This window comes from Macaca nemestrina, chromosome X (assembly GCF_043159975.1).
Source record: "Macaca nemestrina isolate mMacNem1 chromosome X, mMacNem.hap1, whole genome shotgun sequence".
NCBI classification, from domain to species: Eukaryota; Metazoa; Chordata; class Mammalia; order Primates; family Cercopithecidae; genus Macaca; species Macaca nemestrina.
This window is the reverse complement of record NC_092145.1, coordinates 122265582-122290492: the sequence shown is the minus strand read 5'-3', so window position 1 is coordinate 122290492 and position 24911 is coordinate 122265582. Positions and strand designations below refer to the sequence as shown.

The window sequence follows — 24911 nt, the reverse complement described above, 5'->3', positions numbered from 1 at the left end:
AATTACAAAAATTAGTTGGGCATGATGGCACGCATCTGTAATTCCAGCTACATCGGGAGGCTGAGGCAGAAGAATCGCTTGAACCCAGGAGGCAGAGGTTGCAGTGGGCCAAGATTGCACCACTGCACTCCAGCCTGGGTGATAGAGCAACATTCCATCTCAAAAAATAAAAAAGAAAGTACCAACTGTCATTAAACTAATTCACTATGTCAAATAAAAAGTGAATAGTGTCTCCTACAGAAAAATTTCTTCCTTTTAAAAGTAGTTTACGCATCACCTAAGGTCAGGAGTTGGAGAAGAGTCTGGCCAATGTGGTGAAACCGTCTCTCCTAAAAATACAAAAATTAGCCGGGCGTGGTGGTGTACACCTGTAATCCCAGCTACTAGGGAGGCTGAGGCAGGAGAATCGCTTGAACCCAGGAGGTGGAGGTTGCAGTGACCCGAGATCACACCACTGCACTCCAGCCTGGGCAACAGAGCAAGACTCCATCTCAAAAATAAAATAAAACAAAATACAAGTAGTTTAATAATCTATTTTATAAAACCCAATTTCAGAGAATTGTCTTGAGAATCAAAACTGATAGTACATATGCTACATTTATTCACAAGTAAAGCTTCTTTACTAGGAAATGCAACTATAATAGGAGGGGAAAAGCCTTTCTTTATATTGATATTTTGAAGTGATTCCAAAGGACTTCCAGTAACTCATTAAATATTATGTCATATGTTTTCTAGAAATGAAAAAGTACAAAAACAGGATACAAGAGTGGTGATGAAAGGGTCCTTTTAGAGACATGCTCCTCGCTGCTGCATTAGGACGCGCAGTGTCGATTACATTAGTCACTTCTCCTTAGTACACTGAGTTTAGTACATTGAGTTTCTCCTATTACAGGAGGAAGGGTAAGCGCTTGGTATTCATGCCAGAACCCAAACCTTCATTATTACTAGCTGTGGCAAGCAGGTGAGTTACTTAGATTCTCTGATGTTATAATCCCTATCTAATAGAGTTGCTGACAGGATTAAAAGAGAAAACATTCAGGCAGATTTGAAAACATAATATGACATTCTGTTGTAAAGAACATTTTTCTAAAAAGTATCTAATCAACGCATTCTATCAATAGGGGTTACAAATGAAAACCTAACTGTCTATGGCCAGGTGGTTTTACAATTTTTTCTAATAAAAATGTTTGCTTCATAAATAAGACAAATAGATATTACTCCTTAAAGAAAATATGCTGTATTAAGGATATGAAGCCATATTGAGGCAATGGCAAAACAGATCTTTATTTTAATATTAAAAAACCATCTTAGTTTAATTAATAATCACATGGCATACTTCCAGTTCTAAATGTTCAGCTTAACAGTAGAATACTGGGTAAATTAAAACAACTATCTATCTCTAGCTAACCAACAATTACTCTACATTTCTTAGGCTGTCTGACTTCAATTAGCCTGTGACATGAGGCTGTTTAGGCAGTCTGAATCATGACAAAAGTTTTGTTCAGTATCCTGGTAGGTTCCCATTCAGGTGCTTGGATATTAGTGATGACAGCAGTTTCTATTTTATAAAAATGATCTAAGGCGCTCTTATTTAAGGACATTATATTTAACAACCAACAGAATTTTTGGCCATATCACCTTTGTGACATTTAACAACATAATTTAATGTTAATAAGTAATATTACATTAGGAAAACAGATTTGATCAGTTAGCTTCAGATCAATATTACTGTAATTTCACAGAATATATTTGATTTCAGAACGAATAATTTGTTAACCTGCAGAAAACTTAAGTTTATCCAAACATAATCTTAGAAGTTAAGATAAATTCTCATTTGCCTCAGGACCCAGACTTCATTGTGAACCCCATCTTACAACTGGCCTTTCTTGTCTGTTGGTAACTGCTGTGGATGACTTACAAAATTACAAATATCACTCTGCCTCACTTAGTGTGTACCAAGTTCCAGCCTCAGACTTTTTCCACAGTGGTCCATGGTTTCCCTGATCCCAAGGAGAAACTATAATCACCCTATCACTACAACCAGTTTTATTTTCTAACCTATCATGGTCATGTGCAAATATTATATTTAAAATAAATTCATCAGATATGAACTAAATTGTTTTAAAAATAGTTTAATGAATGGTCCTCTAATAGATTTTAAGGTAAGAGTTATAGACATATAGAAAAACAAGGCTGGGAAGGCCCTTCATAGAATAATCTAATCCAAGTGCTTTTCTTTAGTGAAAGAAATTGGAACAGGTGATTAGCTATTCTTTCCTTAAGGTCTTACAAAATATTCCATAACTCTCTTAGCAATCCAGTTTAGTATTTAGTCACACTGATGATCAATATACTCTTCAGGTCCATTTCTTCATCAGCTAGAACTAAATATTTTTAATATTCTGCCTATACTGTGTTCCAGAATCAGGTTCCTCACCAGGGCTGGCTCATAATAAAGCTTGCACAGGTCCATGGAGAAATGTGAAAAACAGGCAAAGTAGTGAAATTTCCATACAGATATATTTATACAGTTGAAGGAGGTGTCCTTTATTATACAATTAAGAGCTTTCTATTTTGAAAATATTCCTTATTTTATGATATGATAGTGCAAACAGTCATATTTTTCAATGCCCATATTTAGGCAAATGTGAATCAGAAGCTGACAACCATCTATTGGTTCTCATAATTTTTTAAACTCAAATTTTAGGTTATTCTCTGGATTGTAACACAAGCTCTTCACTGTTTATAAAATTATTTTATGAACTGTAAAAATTCTCTCTTCATGTTTTTTTCCCTGTATTGCCAAGTTTTTCTCCTGTATTCCCCCATTCAATGTTGGCTGCCACAATCAGACAGGAAACGCAAGGACACTTCTTTCTTGCATCTGTAGTGGAAATCTTAGTGGCAAACAATAACTATTCCAGGTCTGTCAAATAGATGCATCTCATAATTTAAAAAACTTTCCTGGTGTATGAGATCCCAAAGCTTGCAAAAATCTGGAGAGAGTAATCAGTTTCTGGAAAGATTATACTTAGGCTCAGAACAAAGACCACAGAAAGCTAAATGTCTTTAAAACCACAAGAAAACATCATCCTTAAGTGTGTTTATTTTAAATTAAGAATATAAAAGTAAGAATTAAGCTTTCATTAAAAGTATCATAGATTATCTTGTTGCTCACTTTATAGAAAAATATTTTATAATGAATGGTTGAAGACACTATTATTATACAATCAGCATCTGTATCTGTTAAAATAACCCTGAATGACCTATTCATTCTTTCTATAATCTTTGCATAAACTAGAGAAAATATGTAACACATCAAGTTGCATTTCTGTCTATAGAATGAATTTTCAGATAATGTTTAAAAATTAATTTCAAAGTTTAATTTTTAGGACATTTTTGAAATTATATAAAAATTCACTTTTTCAACAGGAATTCAAAAAAAATCTTAAACCTCAGAATTATTTCCAAATTTAGAGTATAAGTTTTGAAAAAAAATTTTTTCTAACTTAGAAAAGATTCCATCTAGTAACTAAAGCTTAATAACCATGACTGGGGCTGGAACAGGAAGTTGAGGAAAAGTAACATCAGAGAGAAAAATATAAAGATAAAATATTCTTCACTTACCCGGCAACATTAGGCATATCATCTTAGAATTGGATATTATTCAAAATTTATCTGCAACATTTCTAACTTTGGGCTACTAAAGATTAAGTGGTGACTTCACAAACTATTAATTTTTGTGCAAAAAATATAATAATTCACTACCTAATTGTATTATGTACATTACTCATCTAAAATAAATCTAATGTCGAAAAAAAATTGGAAGCATCAATTTAGTAAACATATTAGCAAGTAGTGAGTATATTTCAATACAGTGATTAGAATTGTGAGAAATGACATGTCATAACAAATATGAAATTCAGATTCCAAAAGTAACATCACTATTAAGGTCCTAACTTTATTTTATTATCTGTAATTTAAAACCTTACCACTTTTTAATAAATTACTATAACAGAACATACAACTACGAAGAAATTCCCAAGTTATACACTGTAAATATCACAAAAAAAAGAATTATCAATGTCATGTAGAAAATAGCTTGAACAAAAAGCTTCTCCAAAAGAAGGCATTTCAGGAAAAATGTCGATTTTAGATAAATATAGAAAACATATATATAAGAAAAATTGTTTGTCCCTGAAAATGAGCTAAAAATAATGGAATATGTTGCCATTAAAAATGTTAAGGTCAGGCCAGATGTGGTGGCTCACGCCTGTAATCCCAACACTTTGGGAGGCCGAGGCGGGTGAATCACCTGAGGTTAGGAGTTCGAGGCAGTCTTGCCAACATGGCAAAACCCCCTCTCTATTAAAAATACAAAAATTAGCCGGGCATGGTAGTGGGCGCCTGTAATCCCAGCTACTCAGGAGGCTGAGGCGGGAGAATTGCTTGAACTCAGGAAGCAGAGGCTGCAGTGAGCTGAGATCGGGCCGTTGCACTTCAGCCTAGATGACAAGAGTGAAATCCGTCTCAAAAAAAAAAAAAAGTTAAGGTCATGCAAATATAAATCACATTAGCAGAATTCATTTTTTTCTACTTAAAAAAATTATTTCATAGACCAGAAATATATATTAAGTATAGAAATAAAGGGTGAGAATCTTTTTGGGTTTTTTTTTTTTTTTTTTGGAGACAAGGTCTAGCTGAGACCACACCTGGCTACTTTGGAGTTTCATCATGTTGCTCAGGCTGGTCTCAAACTCCTGGGCTGAAGAGATCTGCTCGCCTTGGCCTCCCAAGATGCTAGGATTACAGGTGTCAGCCGTTGCACCAGGCCCCAAAAGTGAGAATCTTAATGGAAAGAGATGCAAAACCACCTGACACGAAGTATCTAAGAGTCAAACTCATAGAGGCTAAGAAAAGAATGGTGGTTGCCAGGAGCTGAGGGGCGGTGGGAAAGACGAGTTGCCGTACAGTGGGCATGAAGTTTCAGTTATTCAAGATAAGTTTCAGACATCTGCTGTACAATGGTGGTGCCTACATATAAAAATACTGTATTATACACTTAAAAATCTATTAAGAAGGTAGTTCTTACAGCAAGTATTCTTACCACAATAAAAAAATGGAACATTAAAAAAATTTCATTAGTCTCCAAAGAAAGCAGGGAACAGAACAGTGGACTCCATACATACCTGTGAGAACCACAGTATGCTCTCCGCCACAAGCTACTTGGATCACCTTCTCAGGAATTTCAGACACCAGCTGCGGTGTTCTGTGATTGCTCAGGAGCTGATTAGGAAGACCTAACTTCCCATTCTCAGGTTCTCCAAACATATATAGCTCACCATCTGCTATTGAAGGAAAAGTACAGTGATTAGTGATGACATACATATGAACAAAAAGCTGATCTTACCTCCAAAAAAATGTTTTGACAAGGATAACTTAATACATTTGACCTTTCTTGAGATATTTTCACTGTATGATAAGGAAATAAAGCTAGATTTTCTTTTCCCCTTGATTATTTTAATCCAGTAATTTTCATGAAAAATTCATGACTACCACTACTAATAAACAACTAGAAATCATTTTAGTGCTTTCAAAAAAGTGAAGAATATCTTGTGTCTTCTACTTACTTAAAGCTCCCATAAAAACACGAATTTTGTCTTGCTCCCTACGGTATCCCCAAAACCTAGCAGTGTCTAGAACAAGCACTTAATATTTGTGGAATAAATGAATGAATAATTGCTTTATATGAAACTGGTTTAGAAAACTCGCTTGTGTGTAGTAAATATGTTAAGTAAATCCTAACAGCAGATTTTACCCATTTAGATGGCATTTCCTCCAAAGATGCTTACCAAAGAGTTCCTGACACTTAATCACTGCCCTGTCCATACTAACACTATTAATTTGCTTCTTTATTACATTTATCACACTGTATTATGACTGTGAACTTCTTGAAAGCAAGAACTTTCTTATTCATTTCTATGCAATTAACTGAGTTCTATAAAGTAGAATTTTAAAATCTTGTGTAAGTATATGGTCCAATCTCAAGAATGACATAGAACACATCACCATTGGTATCAGCAAAGAGACAACAGAGCAGATCTGCTTGCTTATTCTTTGTAAGTCTCTGAGAGAACCATGATTGATCCTTGCCCAACCCCTGAGAAGGTGGCCCCTGGAGTGTTCTTTATATGAATGATTAATGACTGTGTTATATATACCAGAGCAATGAACTATGCCAGATTAGGTTTCTCAGGGCTGCTTGCACAAACATTCACATTGATGATGCGCACCTGGCTTCATTATTGAGGGTCCTGAGTTTCAGCTGCTGTGGCCAGTTGCTAGCAGGTGGTGCCTATATGACCAGACTGCTAAATCCCCTGGAAGCACCAGAATGGGTTTCCCTGGGCAGAGACATTCCATACATGTCCCTGTAGTTCACTGCTAAAAAGAAAACATGCCCTGTGTGGTTTCCTAAGAGAAAGTACTAGGAAGTCCAAGCACGACTTCTCTGGACTCCACTGTAGATGCTTATCTTTTCCCCACTTTTTCTTTTTGCTTTGTATCCTTTGCTGTAATAAATCTTTTTTTTTTTTTTTTTTTTTTTTTTTTTTTTTTTTGAGACAGAGTCTCGCTGTGTCGCCCAGGCTGGAGTGCAGTGGCCGGATCTCAGCTCACTGCAAGCTCTGCCTCCCGGGTTTTTACGCCATTCTCCTGCCTCAGCCTCCCGAGAAGCCGGGACTACAGGCGCCCGCCACCTCGCCCGGCTAGTTTTTTGTATTTTTTAGTAGAGACGGGGTTTCACCGTGTTAGCCAGGATGGTCTCGAACTCCTGACCTCGTGATCCGCCCGTCTCGGCCTCCCAAAGTGCTGGGATTACAGGCTTGAGCCACCGCGCCCGGCCATAAATCTTATTCATAAGTATAATCTGCTATTGAAGACTGTGAGTCCTTCTAGAAAATCACGGAACTTCGGGAAGGTGTGGGACAGCCAATGCACAAGATATGCACCACTTGAAACTTGCTCAACTACTGTAAACACAGCTATATTGATTTTCTGAATTGATCTGCACAGAAAATGAAGTTTTATGGACCACAGTTTTCTATGAAGTATTTAGCAAACACTGACACAAAAGTGGTGCCCAGTAAGTTAGCACCCTTCCATTCTCCCATGCTTGTTGCCTCCCATAGAAACTGGTTCCTAAGTCCTGATGAGTCTCTCTCCATTTCTGTCTATAGATTCCTGATTCCCTTTACACCTTAACATGAATTTTCACCTGGATCAAGTTTCTCAAATGTCTTTCCTACCTCTAGTCTAACATATCCACACAATATCAGATATATCTTCCAAAAACAAGGCTCTAATTATGACACTTCCAAATAAAAAAAAAAAATACATGTATCAAGTATAAACTGCAGACTGTTACAAGAGACCTTCCATATTAGGTCCCCGGACTACTAACCAGTCATATTTCTATCTACTCCCAAGCTGGTGACTCTCTTTTGAGTCACATCCTCCCTTGAGAATTTGATGACAGCTCTATAAAAAAAAGTACACATCCCAGCAGGGTGTGATGGCTCACACCTGTAATCCCAGCACTTTGGGAGGCTGAGGCTGGCAGATGGCTTGAGTCTAAGAGTTTGAGACCAGCCTGGGCAACAGGGTGAAACCCATGTCTCTACAAAGAATACAAAAATTAGCCAGGTGTGGTGGCATGCATCTTTGTCCCAGCTACTCAGGGGAATGAGGTGGGAGGATCACTAGAGCCCAGAAGGTCTAGGCTACAGTGAGCCGTGATTATGCCACTACACTCCAGCCTGGGCAACAGACTGAGACCTGGCTCAAAAAAAAAAAAAAAAAAAAATGCACCTACCAATTTTAGCATATCATTTTAGGGGTTCACATTCCTTTAGGATCCATGATCCCTAACCTCTAAACAAACAACCTCTAAACAAACTCAACTACGCAATAATCTCCAAATACATGATTTACTTTTCTGTCTCTTTATCTCTGCACATGTTTTTGTCTCTGCCTGGATTGTTCTTCCCTCATCTCTGTCTCTCTCAGAGTTGCTTCCATCTTTCATGGTTAATCTCAAATACCACCCTTTCTCTGAAATATGTCCTGATGTCCTTAACAAGAAATAATATTTTTTCTTTCTTGATCTCACGTAAGACTCTGCTATCAAATGTCTTATGTTACCAATCATGGTCTGCTGTATATTGCAGTTATTGGTCTAGCACAGTAGTGAAAAGTATGTGCTACCGAGTCAGACTGCCTTGTTTGCATCTGGATTCTGCCACTTACTCAATCATCCTGAGCAAGTTGTTCAATCGCTAGGCCTGTAACATGGGGATAAAAGTGCCTGTGTGATAGGGTTGTTTCATAGGAATAACTGAATTAATGCATTCAAAGGCACTTAGAACACAATCAGTGCCTGGTCATTAGTAGCTGCTACCACATCCTCCTCTTCCTCTTGTACATGGAGAGAAACTGCATGTCAGTAGAAGTTGTTCTGGCTTTTAGAGCTGGAAGACTGGAGTTCAAATTCTGATTCTGCAACTCAATTGCAGCATCACCTTGAATAAACTGTGTTCGAATCCTGCCTGCATATACGGAATCAAGAGATACCACCACCTCTCTCTCAGAGTGGTTGGGAGATTAAATGAAATCTATTTGTACTTGAAAATGCTTTGTACATGGAAAACTATACATCCTATAGTTTGACTGTAAACTCCAGAAGGGCAGGTACTACATTTTAATCAACTTGGTATTGTAAGAAATAGCATTTAAAATGACTTTTACATAGTAAGTTGCTGAGGTTTCTCACAGTGTCACCTTTTTGAAGTAAAATGTTTTACCTATAAAGCAGGGGTGTCCAATCTTTTGGCTTCCCTGGACCACACTGGAAGAATTGTCTTCGGCCACACATTAAATACACTAACACTAACGATAGCTGATGAGCTAAAAAAAGAAAAGGTCTGTGCATAAATCTCATGTTTTAAGAAGGGTTACGATTTGTGTTGGGCCACATTCAAAGCCATCCTGGGCTGCGGGTTGGACGAGCTTGCTATAAAGGGTAAGAAGATATTTTCCTGTAGCTTATCAGTAGGACCTTCCTTAAAGGGGAAGGTGAGTGCTTTTAATCCATATAAAATGTTTTATTTAATTTCAAGGTCTTTTTCTTATTTATATATAAAAAATAAAATAACATTTATCATGAAGAACAAATAGGTCATTTCATATCAATTATATCTACTTCACTTAGGTCTATTGATTTTTATAAAATCTGGATTCTTCAAACTATCTACCTGGCTCTGATAGCTACCTTCCCCAGGATTCTGATCTTAAGCACACTGCCAAGTCTCTATTCTCCAGTCTCTGAAGATTGCTCCACAAATTCCTGCCCCCAGTTCCCATGACCCCAACTCATTTGCTTATATCCCCTATTGTACTACACCTAAATCAGTGAATCATTGGTTGAAATGCTCAGACCCAACCATTAACATATCAGATGAAAAGACACAGAAATCAGGGATGATACCTGAAAACTCCATAGATTTTACCTATAACATCTAAAAATTGAATATTTTATATAATTTATAATATGAACTTGAATTGAGAACACGAATTTAAAATACGAACATGAGCATTTAAACATACTAGTAGGTGAAAAATCTGTAGGAAGTCTTAAACATAACTATCTTAGTAATATGTTCTGCATTTTTATTAGGAAATAAACTATTCTGTTTGGAGGTTCCTCAAAAAACTAAAAACAGAGCTACCATATGATCCAGCAATCCCACTGCTGGGTATACACCCAAAGAACAGAAACTGGTATATCAAAGAGATATCTGCACTCCCATGTTTGTTGCAGCACTGTTCACAATAGCCAAGATTTGGAAGCAACCTAAGTGTTCATCAACAGATGACTGAATAAAGAAAACGTGGAGCTGGACGCGGTGGCTCAGACCTGTAATCCCAGCACTTTGGGAGGCCAAGGGGGGCAGATCACCTGAGGTCAGGAGTTCAAGACCAGACTGACCAACATGGTGAAATCTTGTTGCTACTAAAAATACAAAAAAATTAGCTGGGCATGATGGTTGGCGCCTGTAATACGAGCTACTCAGGAGGCTGAGGCAGGAGAATCACTTGAACCCGGGAGGCGGAGGATACAGTGAGCTGAGATTGCGCTACTGTACTCCAACCTGGGCAAAAGAGCAAGACTCTGTCTCAAAAAAAAGAAAAAATGTGGTACTTATCCACCATAGAGTACTATTCAGCCATGAAAAAGGATGAGATCCAGTCATATGCAATGACATGGATGGAACTGGAAGTCATTATGTTAAATGAAATAAAACAGGCACAGAAAGACATATACTGCATGTTCTCACTTATTTGTGGGATGTAAAAATCAAAACAAACTCATGGAAATAAAGAGTAGAAGGATTGTTACCAAAGGCTAGAAAGGGGAGTGGGGTGTGTGTAGGAGGGTAGGTTAATGGGTCCAAAAATTAGAAATAATAATATCTAGTATTTGACAGCACAACAGGATGATTACAATCAAAATAATTGTACATCTTAAAATAACTAAGAGAGTATCATTGGATTGTTTGTAACACAAAGGGTAAATGCTTGAGGGGATGGATACCCCATTCTCCACGACATGATTATTACCCATCACATGTCTGTATAAAAAATCTCAGGTATTCCATATATATATACATAAAATGTACCCACTATATATATATATAAAATGTACCCACAAATACTAAAAATTAAAAATAAAGAATCTGTTTTTTCTGATCTACAAATTCAACAAAGAGAAAAAAAATGCTTTTCTATGTAACACTTTCATCTATCATGAAATACATATTAAGTAAAACCCCTTATACATGAGTTATTTCCAAAATTTGTAAAAAGTTGCTTTAAGTGATTAAAGTCATAAAATAATGGCTAGTGTGAAAATTACTGACAGTTCATATCAGCTGATGTAAATGAATCTCAGCAAAATGCTCGGTATAAAAGTTCATTTTATGTACAAACCTGTGAATATGCTAAAAAACATTCCATCATCTACCTTAAATGGGTGAATTGTAGGGTACGTGAATTATATCTCAATAAAGCTGGGTTTTAATTTTTTTAAAAAGCATAAAAACACACCAAAAAAAAAAAAAAAAAAAAGCTCAATGTAATGCCTGTTGGTTAAGATGAACTATTCCACTTGTTCACCTAATGGCTAATGCAGAGTTCATTCACACAATTCATTCTGGCAGTTTTCTTAAAGTCCAAATACAAAACAATGCTTTTGCTTGGTATTTTTATAATTTGGCTGCCTTTTTTTCCCATTTGTGTTTTTGTTTCCTGTTTTTTGTTTCATGAACAAAGCAAGTACAGACTATACCAACCCCAGGAGCCAAAAGTTGCCAATAAGTTGGTAGGTAGTGTTGCCCCAAGGAATGCAATCAATTCATCATTCATTCACTTTCTCCTTCATTCAATAATATTTATTGATTATCGGTTTGTTCAAGACACCAGGGATGCAGTGGTGAAAAATACTGACAAAGTCAGGTTTACTCTCTCTTGGTATCATGCTGCTGCCAATTCATTGGTAACTTTGGGGGGCACTGAGATGGGTGAATTACCACTTTCTAACCCCGAGTCTGTGGTACATGAAATAAAGAGTAAATGCATAAAATAAATCTTTAAAGATTTGTCTAAGAGGGTCCATAAACTATTTCCTCTAGGTATTTTTACTATTAAAAAATCCCATCAATGCAAAATCATAATCACACTTCCTCTGTTATTATTAGTGTAGATATAGACTATAACAGCTAGAGCCCAACATTTCAAATATTTTAACTAAGATAGAAAAGGTTGCCAGTAGGTCCAGGAAAGGGAGAAGTTGGGAATGCTGAGAAAGTCCTCCCAAAGGAAACCATATCCCACGCTGAGCTCTCTATATTCACCTAAAAAGTGATCATGTCAGACACAGTTTGAAATTATGAACTCCTATTATATAAATGGGGAAATATTGTGACCTAAAACAGACCAAAACAATTTCATTACATGAACAACCATGGCATTATTTCTATAGAACCAGAGAATATGTTACATCATTTCATTATTAATTTAATAATAACACAGAAGTGGGAGATAACATGATGACTTCAAAATGTGTCTTACTTGTTACAAAAGCTGAATGGTAATATCCACAAGAGATCCAGGAGACAGGTTTTCCAATGGTCACTTGATGAGGGACACAGACATTAGTTACATTTTTTAAACCAATTTGCCCTTCGGAATTGTCACCCCACATAAAAAGTCTTCCATCCTCTACAAAGAAAAATACAAGGGGGAGAAAAGGTTTTAAAAGGTAGTCAGGCTCTGAAGCTATTACACTTCCAAAAGACCATTTATTTTATAGTTCATAAAAATTATGTATCTTAACAATAAAGTACTACTAAGACATTTACACCAGTTAGCTACTTAAGAGTTCAATTTATATTGTGAAATACTTCTATAATGATAAAGAACACAGAACAGCCTGATTGTAAATCACTTTAGTCCTGGCCATATTTTTCTCTCAATAGCAAAGACAGAATGCCCTTTCCTACAATCACCCTTTCACATTCTAATGTCTCTAAACAGAAATGTTCTCCTCCTTCCAAGCAGTCTACCTGCAACTGAACTGAAAGACAGCACAGGTCACATTAGACACCTGCAGGTCAAAAAAGCCTGGAAGACCTTGCTCTTGAGAGCGCTGTGGAAATGATGTTTTGGAAAAAAGAAGAGAAGAAATGTATTCCACTACGTATTTTTTTCCTTACAATTTAAACCTGAAAACACAGAAGCTAGCCTTAGAGGATGAAGATATAATATCATGTAAAACATCTCAAAAATAGGTAACTTATATAATTTCTGATAAGGGTTTTGATGTCAGAAAAAATCTAGGAAAAATATTTTAGAAAGGAATTCTCAAGATTTATTTATATATTTTAAATAATTTAAATTTTGAAGTGGTTTAGTAATGCAAAACAAATAAATGAAAATAACAACTGAAAGAAGGATGTCAAAATGCTAACTTAAGGGCTGACAAAATCTAAAGGATTGAGCTTCAGATACACTCTGACTTTCCTGATAGAGTAACACCGGGTGTTACACAGTCTCCTGCTTGAAACAAAGCAGGTAACCAGCAGCTTCAGTGAGATCAAGCTGATTTTGGCTCCAAATTTTAAAGAAATGTCTCATATGGGCTTTTGGTAGGGAGGGCAGAGAGGTACAATGACTGTTACAAATCACATTTTAACACCATATGCTGCAATAGATTTCTGTGGATGTTTCTGATAGCAACTTCAGTTAAAACTGTAAGTATGAACTTTAAGAGCACACAATGAAAATAATATTTAAGAATATCTAAAGGAGTAGACGGAGAGCATAGCTTAGAGCTTATTTGCCAATTACTTTTTAAATGTATATTTAAATAAGCACAAATAAGCATAAAATAAGCATAAATAAGCATAAAGTTGCAGTATGTCAAGATTTAAAGTTATATTTTAAATGTTTTCTGAAAACACATAGATAGTCAATGAAAGAAAACTAAACAGCAATGCTCCCTTCAGTTTACTGAGTTGGCACATATTGATCTACAGGAAAGGAATGTGTCCCAGACTGAAAAAGAAACAAGCCTCACCAGTTAGGGCAGCTGAAGTATTAGATCCAGCAGAGAGCTGTTTAATCTTATGCTCGGATGTAAAAAAGCTAATTACATGAAAAGTGTTTCTTTCTTCAGTGTCACCCAGCCCCAACTGTCCTTCATCATTTCCACCAGTTGCATATACATTGCCTCCTTCTGCACATGGAAAAGAAAACATATACAGACTATAGAGTCCCCCTTTTTATGAGACAGGTCAGTGTATAGCAGCGATTTCCTCTATTAACAGTGAAGAAAGTTGAAAGCTATCATTATCCTATTATTTGGGAGACAACTTCATTTCATCGTCAAAATACAGCAAAACAAGCAAGGTCACATATTTTTGTGAGATGTTAGAAATCAATCTAGAATGTAACTAGCAACTGAAATGAACAGAATGAATGGAACGTATTTCTTGCTAATATAGTACTTTATTAATTCAGAGTAAAAACAAGGAAAGTAACTTCCAAACTAGTTTAAAATGCAAATCTATTTTAAAAGAGATGTGTCCATTAATTTTAACTTCTGTACCCATTAAAGCTAAGATATAGTATAAATAAGTAAAACGAGGCAAATCTAAGAAGAATCTAATTAGAAACATGATAATTCTATGTTGTATTCATTTTAACTTCCTAGCTAAATAAGAAGTCACTATAGCACTCTGTTTAGGAGGAAAGACTCCAGAGCCAGACTGCTTGGGTGCAAATTCTGGCTTACCACTTACCAAAGCTGTGGGACCTTGGGCAAGCCATAACCTCTGTGTGCCTCATTTTCCTCATCTATAAAATGGGAATAATAATAGTACCTACTTCATAAGAGTTGTTATGAAGACTGAATTAGCTGAGATTTGTAAAATTCTTAGAACAGCATTTGGCTCATTTAAAGTACGTAAAAATGTTTGTTAATTACTCTGTTAATTAAATAAAAAGTACATCATGCCTAGATTATAAACATTTCCAGTAAGTTGTAAATTAATGAAGATTTTTAACACATAATTAGTTAGCTACGTCATAAACATATACATGAAGTTAAAGCCTTGCTAAATTATAGGGTGAAATGAGGGCAGAATTAGCCTGAGTTAGTACAAATTTTAAAGTTATTGTTATTTTTATTTTTTGTTTTTAAGAAAAGAGGAAACCTAATTGGGGAAACAAGATTAGCTTTCAAATGGAAAATACATACAAGGTCACAAGAAATTGGAGTGCACAATTTAACACACATGGAGCAAACCAGAGTTGGTGAGATTGAAATAATTCAAACAAATAAATGAACACAAAGTTGAACAGTCACAAAATGTTCCATGGAAGAAGTAACACTTAATGGGATCTTAAAAGATAATCCGAAAAGCCTAAGAGAAAGAGAAAAGACACTTCAGAAAGGGAAAGGTATGGAGAGGTGGAGAGCAGCTGACACAGTGAAAACATCCTGAAGACAGAATTAAGTGGTTGGGGGCGCGGGGCAGGGGCAGGGGCAGGGGGAAGGTGGTAGGAAGAACTGCTCAGTGGTCAGGTCCTGGAGGTCTAGTTGTTATCGCAGCATTTGCTGAAGATACTACTCTTTCTGTATTGAATTTCGCATCTCTGCCAAAAATCAAGTGGGCATATATATACGGGTCTACTTGTAGACTCTATTCTGTTCCATTAATCTTTGTCTATCTTTTTGCCAATACCACACCGTCTTGATTACGGCAGCTTTACAGTGAGTCTTGAAATCAGGTAGTGCCAGTCCTCTAATTTTGTTATTTTTCAAAATTGTTTTGGCTCTTCTATGTCAATTGTTTTCCAAATAAATTTTAGAAGCACTTTGTTAATTTCTACAAACACACATACACACACAAAAGCTGGTATGGGTTTTGATGGGAATTGTGCTCGCTCACATCAACAGCCTTTTGGGTGTCTTCCACTCAACCTTAGTAAGGAAGAGTTCTAGAAGAGCAAGAACAGAAATAACCAGCCCCTAAGGTGGACACACAGGTTAGGAGATGCTGTCCCATGATATAATCCAAGAAAAGAAGCTTTTTCTTCAGCCATTTGACATTTATGTGTATATTTGCAAAGGCAAATGTGTACTAGCCATTGACATTTTCAAAAACCCTAATTTTACTGTTGCCAGAGTATAATCTCTACTAATTTTACAAAACCACGTTACTGGAATGAGACCTCAGTTCTCAAAGTCAGGCAGGAAATCATACAGGTTGAGCACTATACCTGTTGACACCAGGGTGTGGTTCCTTCCACAGGCAGCTAATTTCACCTTTTCAGGTTTTAGAGCTAAAAATATTTAAAAATGGGACAATTATTTTACAGCAATGAAAATGAACAGTAGTCCAGGACAAATGGTAACTAAGTGATAGAACCGAGATTTAATAGCAGGCTTGTCTGATTCCAAAGTCAATGTTCTTAACTAGCAAACCAGAGGTTTTCAGAACTGGTTGTGTACCATCATAACCAGTGGAGCTTGAATACAATATAGATATCTTAGCCCCATCCCTAGGGAATCTGAGTCAGTGGGTCTAAAGTAGGGGCTAGGCATCTATATATGTATATTTTTAAACTCCACAGGTAGGCCAGGTGCGGGGGCTCACACCTATTATCCCAGCACTTTGGGAAGCTGAGACGGGCGGATGGCTTGAGCTCAGGAGTTCCAGACCAGCCTGAGCAACATGGTGAAACCCCATCTCTACAAAAAAACACAAAAATTAGCTGGGTGTGGTGGTGCACGCCTGTAGTTTCAGCTATTCGGAGAGGGGGTGCTGAGGTGGGAGGATGGCTGGAGCCCAGGAGGTTGAGGCTGCAGTAATCAGAGATCACGCCACTGCACTCCAGCTTGGGCGACAGAGCAAGACCCTGTCTCAAAAACAAAAAAACAAAAACAACTTCACAGGTAGTTAATATGTGCTGAGACTCACTGTATTCTAGTATGCTGCCTCCTCACCAATCTGGTCCATTACCTAACCTGCCATCACCGTTATCAAGCTCACCTTCTACCACATTCAATGAAAAACCAAAAGATTGATAGGTATACACCTATGAATCAAAGTTGTTCATTCATTCATCTATATATTCAAAAAACATTTAAAGAACATCTCCTAAGTGCTTGGCATAGGGGCTGCAAAAAGATGACTAAGATAGAATTCCTGGTCTCAAGGATCCCACAGTCTAAACAATCCTGTTAGCCTGTCTGTTAGATAAGATATTTGAGAGTAAGGGTCATGGTCACTGTGAATATCCCCAAGTGCTTAGACTGTGCTCAATAAATACTTTTTGAACACATGGAATACTTTAAAAGTTCCATAACAATTCCCATAAACAGCATGAATATGACAAGCTACCCTGATATTTTGAGCTGAAATTAAAATTTAGCCAGGAAGATAAAAAAATACTGCTCTTACTACATCTCAAGGAATCTCCATCATCCTTTCAAGTTTAGCTGATGTTCACAGGTTATACCCAAACAGAGGTTTTGCATATAACATCCAGAAAGCTTTGTAAGGGTATTATATATCTAACATTTTCTGAAACACTCCTGATTTCAAATATTTTGTCCTGTTGTTCTTTTACACTAGTACTAATCAATCCCTAGTCTCGATGTTTTGTTTACTTCACCTAGTCACTATATAAAGCAGGATAAGTATGTTTTATAAAACCAGCAACTAAATAGAAGCATAATGTCCACAACTCTATTAAATGACAAAAGCTCAAAATTCTAACATATGTTTGTTCTCTGTATACACAATAACAGTAATACGTAAGTAGTTTTACAAACAAGCAAAAAAAAAAAAAAAAAAAAAGGAAGGGGGGATGTTCAAATGCAATACTGTAAAATCATTACTTCCTTTGTGGTCCCTGGACTTAAAATCAATCTGATTTTTAGACCCTAACATACAAAAGCAGTTCTGAATATCATATAAAAGATAAGTTAAATGCTAATAATATTCAAGCAAATGTCAGAAAATAAACAACTAAAGGCTTTATTATTTATGACATTAAAGAACTACACGGTCAACATAAAAACACTTTATACAGTTTGTGAAAAGGTAAAAAGATCCCAAACCTTTGACACATGTTGGCTTGCTGATGGTTGACTTTGATCCTAATCCTAACTGACCCCAGTTGTTACTACCAAACACGTAAAGTTTATTGTTTCCTGGTGGGAGGGAAAAAGAAATAATCAACTGAAGCATTTTTCACACAATGTAAGATGAGTCATCACAAAGCAATAAAAAGCTATACTTTTTAAATGTCCCTGCTTTTCTGTGTTGAAACAAGTTACCTTGTTCATCTATGTATAACCAGATTCTATTAGGTGGGAAAGAGTTTCTAAAATTATACAGTAATAGTTTTTAATTATATTGAAATAGATTCATTTCAAGAAAGTTGTGTGTATAGAAAATCATACTTAAATATACTAAGGAAACTTAAAATTTAAAAGACACTCCTGATGACTTATTTTGTGAAGAATTCTCTGGCAAAGTAAAAAACAACACTTATGATATATTTTCAACATGTTTAAAACACAGCAGCATATCTATATAACATAATATTTATAATTTTCTAAGTATTACTGTCCTCATTCAGGATTGTAATACTAACCGGTAACAACAGCCGTGTGTTCATCTCCACATGAAAGATGTACAGGGACATCATTTTTAAACCAGAATTTACTGGGATTATTTTCAGCAAATTTACTTTTCCCAAATGTAAACACAGCACCCGAATCTGCAAATATAAGATGGTATCTATTTTATAACTTTTACTATGTTGCCTGTTATTTAATACCTTTTCAGTAATTTATCCATACAAACCTCTTGTTTCATGACAGCTTTGCCCCCACTCTGGCAATGTTTAAGCCTTCCTTCTTCCACCTTAATTCAGTCTTTCTTATTCCTCAGACTCCATTATAGTTTTATCTCTGAAATCTACTAGATTGAACATGTATTACTCACATACTGGCACAAAGTAAGAAATATACTATCACAAGGAAGGCAATCATCTATTACTAATAGTTCTGCTGTCACCAAGTAGATGTCTATTCCCTGGAACGAAATGGTACAATTTGTGCTAGTCTTGTTCTGGTTAACACCTCATGGTCTGGCCTCTGACTGAGAGCTTTTCTCCAAACACAGGAACAGGATAGTATTTAGCTTCCTCATTAACTTCATCAGGATATCTATGGGGAGAGTCTCTATCAGTCAATTTGGATTTTCTCTGGTCCAGGTTTTCCAAGGAACCTCCACTGTTCTCATGCAAGGGAAACGACGTTAGCCCAAATGGTGAACTCTTTTTATTTTTGTTGAGACAGGGTCTCACTCTGTCACCCAGGTTGAAGCGCCGTGGCCCAATCACGGCTAACTGCCGCCTCGACCTCCTGGGCCCAAGCAATCCTCCCACCTCAGCCTCCAGAGTAGCTAGGACTATAGGCGTGTGCCACCATGTCCAGCTAAGTTTTGTAATTTTTGCAGAGATGGGGTTTTAGCATGTTGCCCAGGCTGGTCTCAAACTCCTGGGCTTAGGCTCAGGTCTCAAACTCCAGGGCTCCTGCCTCGGCCTCCCAAAGTGCTGGGCTTACAGGCATGAACCACGACACCTGGCCAAAATGGTGAACTCTTAATTTCTCTGTTGGTAATCCCAATGAATACCCATAAAACCAGAGACAGCACAGAGAGAAACAAATTACTCCACCACTATCTCTTTCATTTGAACCAAGGGAAAGCAGCTAGAAACAAACAAACAAACAAACAAAAAAAAAAAAACAGGCTTTAAAGGCAACTAGGTATTCAAAGGTTGTTGTAAGGATTACATGAGATGACATGAATAAAGAACTTAGCTCAGGGCCTAGCATCCTCAAAGTGGTAGCTCATACCTGCCTCTGTAAACTCTTCCTCCACCATAAGAGTTGGAAATGATCACTGGCTTCTCTGAACTATGTGATTTGTAGAATTTATATGGCAAATAATTGTGCTACCTAGCAATCTCTCTAATTAAACTGTTACACAAATCAGCAAAATTACAAATCTCAGCAAGAGTTGTGTAACAGTTTGATTAGAGAGCTTGGTAAGTAGCATAATATGTAAGATGAGGTCCTCACAAAGCAATAAAAAGCTATACTTTAAAAATGTTGGCCAGGTGTAGTGGCTCACGCCTGTAATCCCACCACTTTGGGAGGCCTAGGCGGGTGGATCACTCGAGGTCAGCAGTTTGAGACCAGCCTGGCCAACGCGGTGAAACCCCGTCTTGACTAAAAATGCAAAAATTACCCGGGTATGGCGGTGGGCGCCTGTAATCCCAGCTGTAATCCCAGCTACTTCGGGGGCTGAGGCAGGACAATCGCATGAAACCCAGGGGCGGAGGTTGCAGTGAGCCAAGATAGCGTCATTGCACTCCAGCCTGGGCGATAGAGTGAGACTCCGTCTCCAAAAAAAAAAAAAAAAAAAAAAAAAAGTCACTGCTTTTCTGTGTTGAAACACAGAGTTCACCATTTGTTACCCCAAATGTTGTTTTTTTCCAACTATTTTCTAAGGTTACAGAGGGTATAAACTGTCTGCACTACCCATACTGCCTAGCACAAAGTAGCCATTGTGTGTTCTACTTTTCACACAGAAAGGGTCCCCCTTACACACATGTATATTCGTAACTGTTCAATGTTTTGTTTAGGAATTCATCATAATGGTGAGTAGGTAGTCAAATATAACTTTCGACGTTGTTAATATAAAAGAGAGGTTACCCAAGTCGTCAGCAAAGGAGCACTTCAGCTTTTCCTGATTTCTGAGAATTCAGAATGTTTAGGGATCCAGTATAAAATGAAAAGATCCTCTCAACACAGCTACTCAGGAAGTTTCTAATTCTCATCTTACTCATGCACTACAGTCAGTCATAGGGATGTCTTTTTCTCTTTCCAGAAACAGTACATGGGAAAGGATGGTTTATCTTTCCCCCCAAAACAACATCACAAAATGCCACGGTCCTAGGAGATTGGGAGAGGAGTACACGGGGATGTTGAGATTTAACATTCTTACATCAAGTCATTACCTGATCTGAGTAGTATTCACAAACTGTTGTGGCACAGCATCATTTTGAAGAGAGACTAAAAACCCCTACCAGTTCCCAAAAACCATTTAAACACACACATACACCAAATAGTAGGCCAGGTCCAGCTTCTGGGGAAATCCCAAGGGGGGTGATCACACATAAACTAATTTGTACCAGAAAGGAAAACATGGCGAATATAAGTATTAATAATAAATATTAATATGCAAGAGACTAGCCACTGTGGACAACTTTTTGAGAACCATTGTGAGGCATCTCAGTTCGACTAGGATCTAGAACAGACTCTGAGTTTCCCCAGAATGAATTATTTTAACATTTTAACTGTTTTGTCCTGGCTCCCCTGGCTTCCCTGATACCCTCATCCCAAGCCAAGGTTTGGTGGCTCTGCTCTGGCCCTATAACATCTACTGTCAATTTGTATGGTCATTTTGTTCACCTTCCTGTATGTCTCACTAAATTGTGAACTGCAGGACAGGAATCTAAGTTCCGGCCAGGAGCATGGAAGAAAACATACATATTTCAGTGAAGGTATAATTCTGCTCAAACCCAGTGTTTTTTCAACATGGTCGTGACCTATTAGTGGGTCAGAAAATCAATTCAGTGGATCACGATCAGCATTTTAAAAGAATGCATTATCAAAAAGCTGTGTGTGGAAATCTAAGTGGTTAGAACAAGGACCGTATCACGAGACATCTATTTCTGTTACACGGTATGTATGGGGTATCGGGTCACAATGTCAAAAGTATTTCTAACTATAGAGCTCAGAAAAAAAGGCTAAAAAACACTCGCTAAAGGGTCCCTCTTCTTCCTCTTTTCCAATTTATTTCCTGTATCCCCTTTTACCCCACAACCCTGATCACTCACTCTTTACCGCATTCAATACATAACCGGGAGCTCAGGACCTCCAAAGTGCACAAGTCTGGAGTCTGCACTTTGGGGAGTTTACAGATAGGTAAAAAGTGTCCCTGCCTGGCCGGGCGCGGTGGCTCACACCTGTAATCCCAGCACTTTGGAAGGCTGAGGCGGGCTGATCACCTGAGGTCAGGAGTTCGAGACCAGCCTGACCAACATACAGAAACCCCGTCTCTACTAAAAATACAAAATTAGCCAGGCGTGGTGGCGCACGCCTGTAATCCCAGCTACTCGGAGGCTGAGGCAGGAGAATCGCTTGAACCCGGGAGGTGGAGGTTGCGGTGAGCCGAGATCGCGCCATTGCACTCCAGCCTAGCAACAAGAGCGAAACTCCGTCTCAAAAAAAAAAAAAAAAAAAAAAAGGTGTCCCGCCTTCAACAATCTCATCAAAAGCTTATTTTAAAAACATAAGAAAGACAGGCACCCTCTTTCCCGTTCTCCTCCATCCTGTTCTTCCCGTGCGGTCCTCGGCCCTCAGTCATTCGTGGGAGCGCAACCAGCGATCCCGCCCCAGTCCGGCCGCCAAGCCTCGGGCCTGTCCCCTCACAGGGCCGATCCGGAGGCGGGGCCCGGCCGCCCGCCCGCGGACCCTCCCTCCCGGCCTTCCGCCACCGGCGCGGGCGCGACTCACCGGGCAACAGCTCTTCGGGCTCCTTCATGCCAAGGGCGGTACGGGCAGCCTGCGCCTGGGCCAAGAGGCTGTAGAGGACGGTTTGGTCGGGGCTAAGGCAGCTACTCCGCCCCGACGCAGGCCGCAAAAGCCCCCCAGTTCCGCATGGCGAAACTCCGTGGATCAATTACAACCGCGCTCCCGGAAGTCAACAAACAGCCGCTAGGGGCAACGGGGGCGGAGCTTGGGAATGCAAGGCGGGGCAGGCGCCGCTGGGGAGGGGAACGGAGGCCGGGTGGCTAGTAAGGGGTAGACTCAGGCACAGCGGAAGGGCCGTAGAGACCACGCGCCCTCTGGCGGCCTGGAGCAGAGAGGCGGCCACGCCGCGCAGTGATGCCCTGGAGTCAACGAACTCGTGCCGCTGAAGGTCCAGGCGCCGCAGGGACCCTGCCATGAGTGGCAGACGTCACAAATCTCATACCCCGTGACATAAGCAAACATCGACACACAATTATGACACTACTAGTAATAGTGACCAGCTGAAACATTAAAGGAGATAAGCACTCTGCTAAAGGCATCCCCAGCATCTAAACCAAGGTCTGGCCTATATTGAATGCTCATTACGTATTTATTGACCAAATGAGTACTATTACAACCCTGTAAAGTGGTTAATGTCACCCCTGTTTAAGCATGTGGAGATTATACAATAAGAGATCTGGAGTCTAGCGCAGCTAGTCCAGCCTGTAGTCAACAGAAAGTAAAAGCTGAGGTGTATGTGGTCCACTACTCACAGAACATGCACAAAGGGGATCACCAGCAGCACAACATCATTGCTGTAGAATTTGCTCAGCGATGTTATATGATGCAGGGCTTCCCGTGCATCAACATTTGGCTATCATGAAATAAAGAAGCAAAAAGCCACCTTCCAGGACGAGCAGATTTATGTACACTTGGTAGTTGTGGACATGAGCTCTAGAATCAGACACAACTGGATTCAGAGATCCCTGAATTACTCGTGTGTGTTACCAACTCTTTCTCAGGAAGTTTGCATTAACATGAAGAGGGGACATTAAACTATTAGTTACACAAATAATCCTTTACTTACAAAGCAATCTGGAGGTTACGAAGGAAGTGTTTAACAAGAAGCATTGACCTGGTGTAGAGGGTTAAGAAAGGCTTATCTGAAGAAAGAACATTAAATCTAAAAACTGGGGAAAGAGAAGCCAGGAGGGGGAGAGAGTTCTTGGCAGAGAGTAAATTGTGTATAGAGGTTTGTAAGGAGCTTGACTCTTTAAAGGAACACCAAGAGGCGAGGCTGGTTCCTAGCAAGGTGGCAAGGTCTTGGGCCTATTAAGGATCTGAGATTTTATACTAAAGGCACTGTGAAGCCACTGAGAAGTTTTAGGCGGTAGAACAACAGAACAGGATCAGTTATGTGTGTCCCTGAAATCATTCTGCCTGGTCTGGATGCTATGTAGAGAATAAACTAGAGCAGTGAGAAGGGTTCAGAGGCTATTGCAGAATTTCAGATATGTGGTCAGGATGACTGGGAGTACAGTTCATTGGTGCCAGAGAGGAGTAGAAAGATTTGAAAATATTTTAGGTTGTAGAGTCAACAGGAAATGGTTTCTGACTATTGACTCCTAGACAGTGCTGGACTACCAAACAGTTCTAGAACAACAGCAAAGATGGGGCCCTCAATTATTTTGAAAAGGATTTGATATTCATTTTTAGAGCATCATAATTGTTACTATGGGAAAATTGGAATTTTTAGAGATTTACTTTATGATACGCAGTCATTTTTTTTTATTTCAAAATACAGTAAGGCACATTTTGGTGCTAAGCATCCCAGAAGATATTGATGCAGCCCTACTCCAAGGTTTCCAACATAAGCAAATAGCAGGAGGGGGGCACCATTTACTGAGATGGGGAACACTGAAGAAAGAGCTGGTGACATTGGAGTTAGGTAAATGGGGCAAGAAGAGCATAATGAGTTCATCCTTGAGCACACTAAGACATCAAATTGGAGGTGCTGAGCAGGTAATTGGTGAGCAGAAGCCCCAGAAGGAAGCACATATTCGAGGAATGACTGGGTCTATATAGTGAAAGCAGGCTTGAGATACTTGCAACACTGGAAAGTGACTGTAGAATTGAGGCAGTAGAATAGCGTTGGGAGTCAGGAAACCTAAGGCCAATTCATGCTGACCTCCTAAAACTAAATCAAAAGGAAAACCCCAACTTTCCACACCTAAGTAACAAAAGAACCAGAGGCTACTCCCTTTTCAACCACGACCCCCTTTTTCTGCGTGGCAGACGGAAAGTTGAAAGTATCTCTGATTAGTTGCTTTTTGCAACCAATCAGACATTTGCATAGGAGTATAACGCTGTAACTTCACTTTAGCCTCTGATTGGTTGCTTTCCACAACCAATCAGATGCTTGAATAGGGTGTAACCTTTGTAACTACACTTCAGCCTCTGATTGGTTGCAAGGCCACTACTTCATTTACATAGTAACCAATGGGAAATGTACCAATGGTTACTTGGGAATGGCACCAAGTAACCAATGGGAAACCTCTAGAGGGTAATAAAACCCCAGAAAACTCTGTAAAGGGACTCTTGAGGCCCTGCACTAGGGCTTGCCCCCACCATG

General features: G+C 38.6%; 1 protein-coding gene and 1 non-coding gene across 15 annotated transcripts in view; both read right to left on the bottom strand.

Moving 5' to 3' along the window:
* LOC105463251 (retinitis pigmentosa GTPase regulator) overlaps positions 1 to 22645 on the bottom strand; it is a 59325-nt gene extending 36680 nt beyond the window's left edge. Inside the window, exons 1-7 of one of the 14 annotated variants that reach the window (XM_071088948.1) lie at positions 22283 to 22642; positions 18286 to 18411; positions 17747 to 17839; positions 15901 to 15963; positions 13694 to 13852; positions 12187 to 12336; positions 5190 to 5348 (exon numbers count right to left, since the gene is read on the bottom strand). In XM_071088948.1, the coding sequence (XP_070945049.1) occupies positions 5190 to 5348; positions 12187 to 12336; positions 13694 to 13852; positions 15901 to 15963; positions 17747 to 17839; positions 18286 to 18411; positions 22283 to 22310 (778 nt within the window). In that variant the 5' untranslated portion in view covers positions 22311 to 22642. Of the gene's footprint in view, positions 1 to 5189; positions 5349 to 12186; positions 12337 to 13693; positions 13853 to 14417; positions 15151 to 15900; positions 15964 to 17746; positions 17840 to 18285; positions 18412 to 22075; positions 22208 to 22282 lie in introns of those variants that run through there. The other 13 variants (XM_071088958.1, XM_071088957.1, XM_071088955.1 and 10 more) reach the window with 13 other exon arrangements.
* LOC139360905 (small nucleolar RNA SNORA31) lies at positions 2814 to 2943 on the bottom strand. The gene has a single exon (XR_011618489.1). It is a non-coding gene; the product is annotated as a small nucleolar RNA SNORA31 (small nucleolar RNA).
* Positions 22646 to 24911: the final 2266 nt, after the last annotated feature.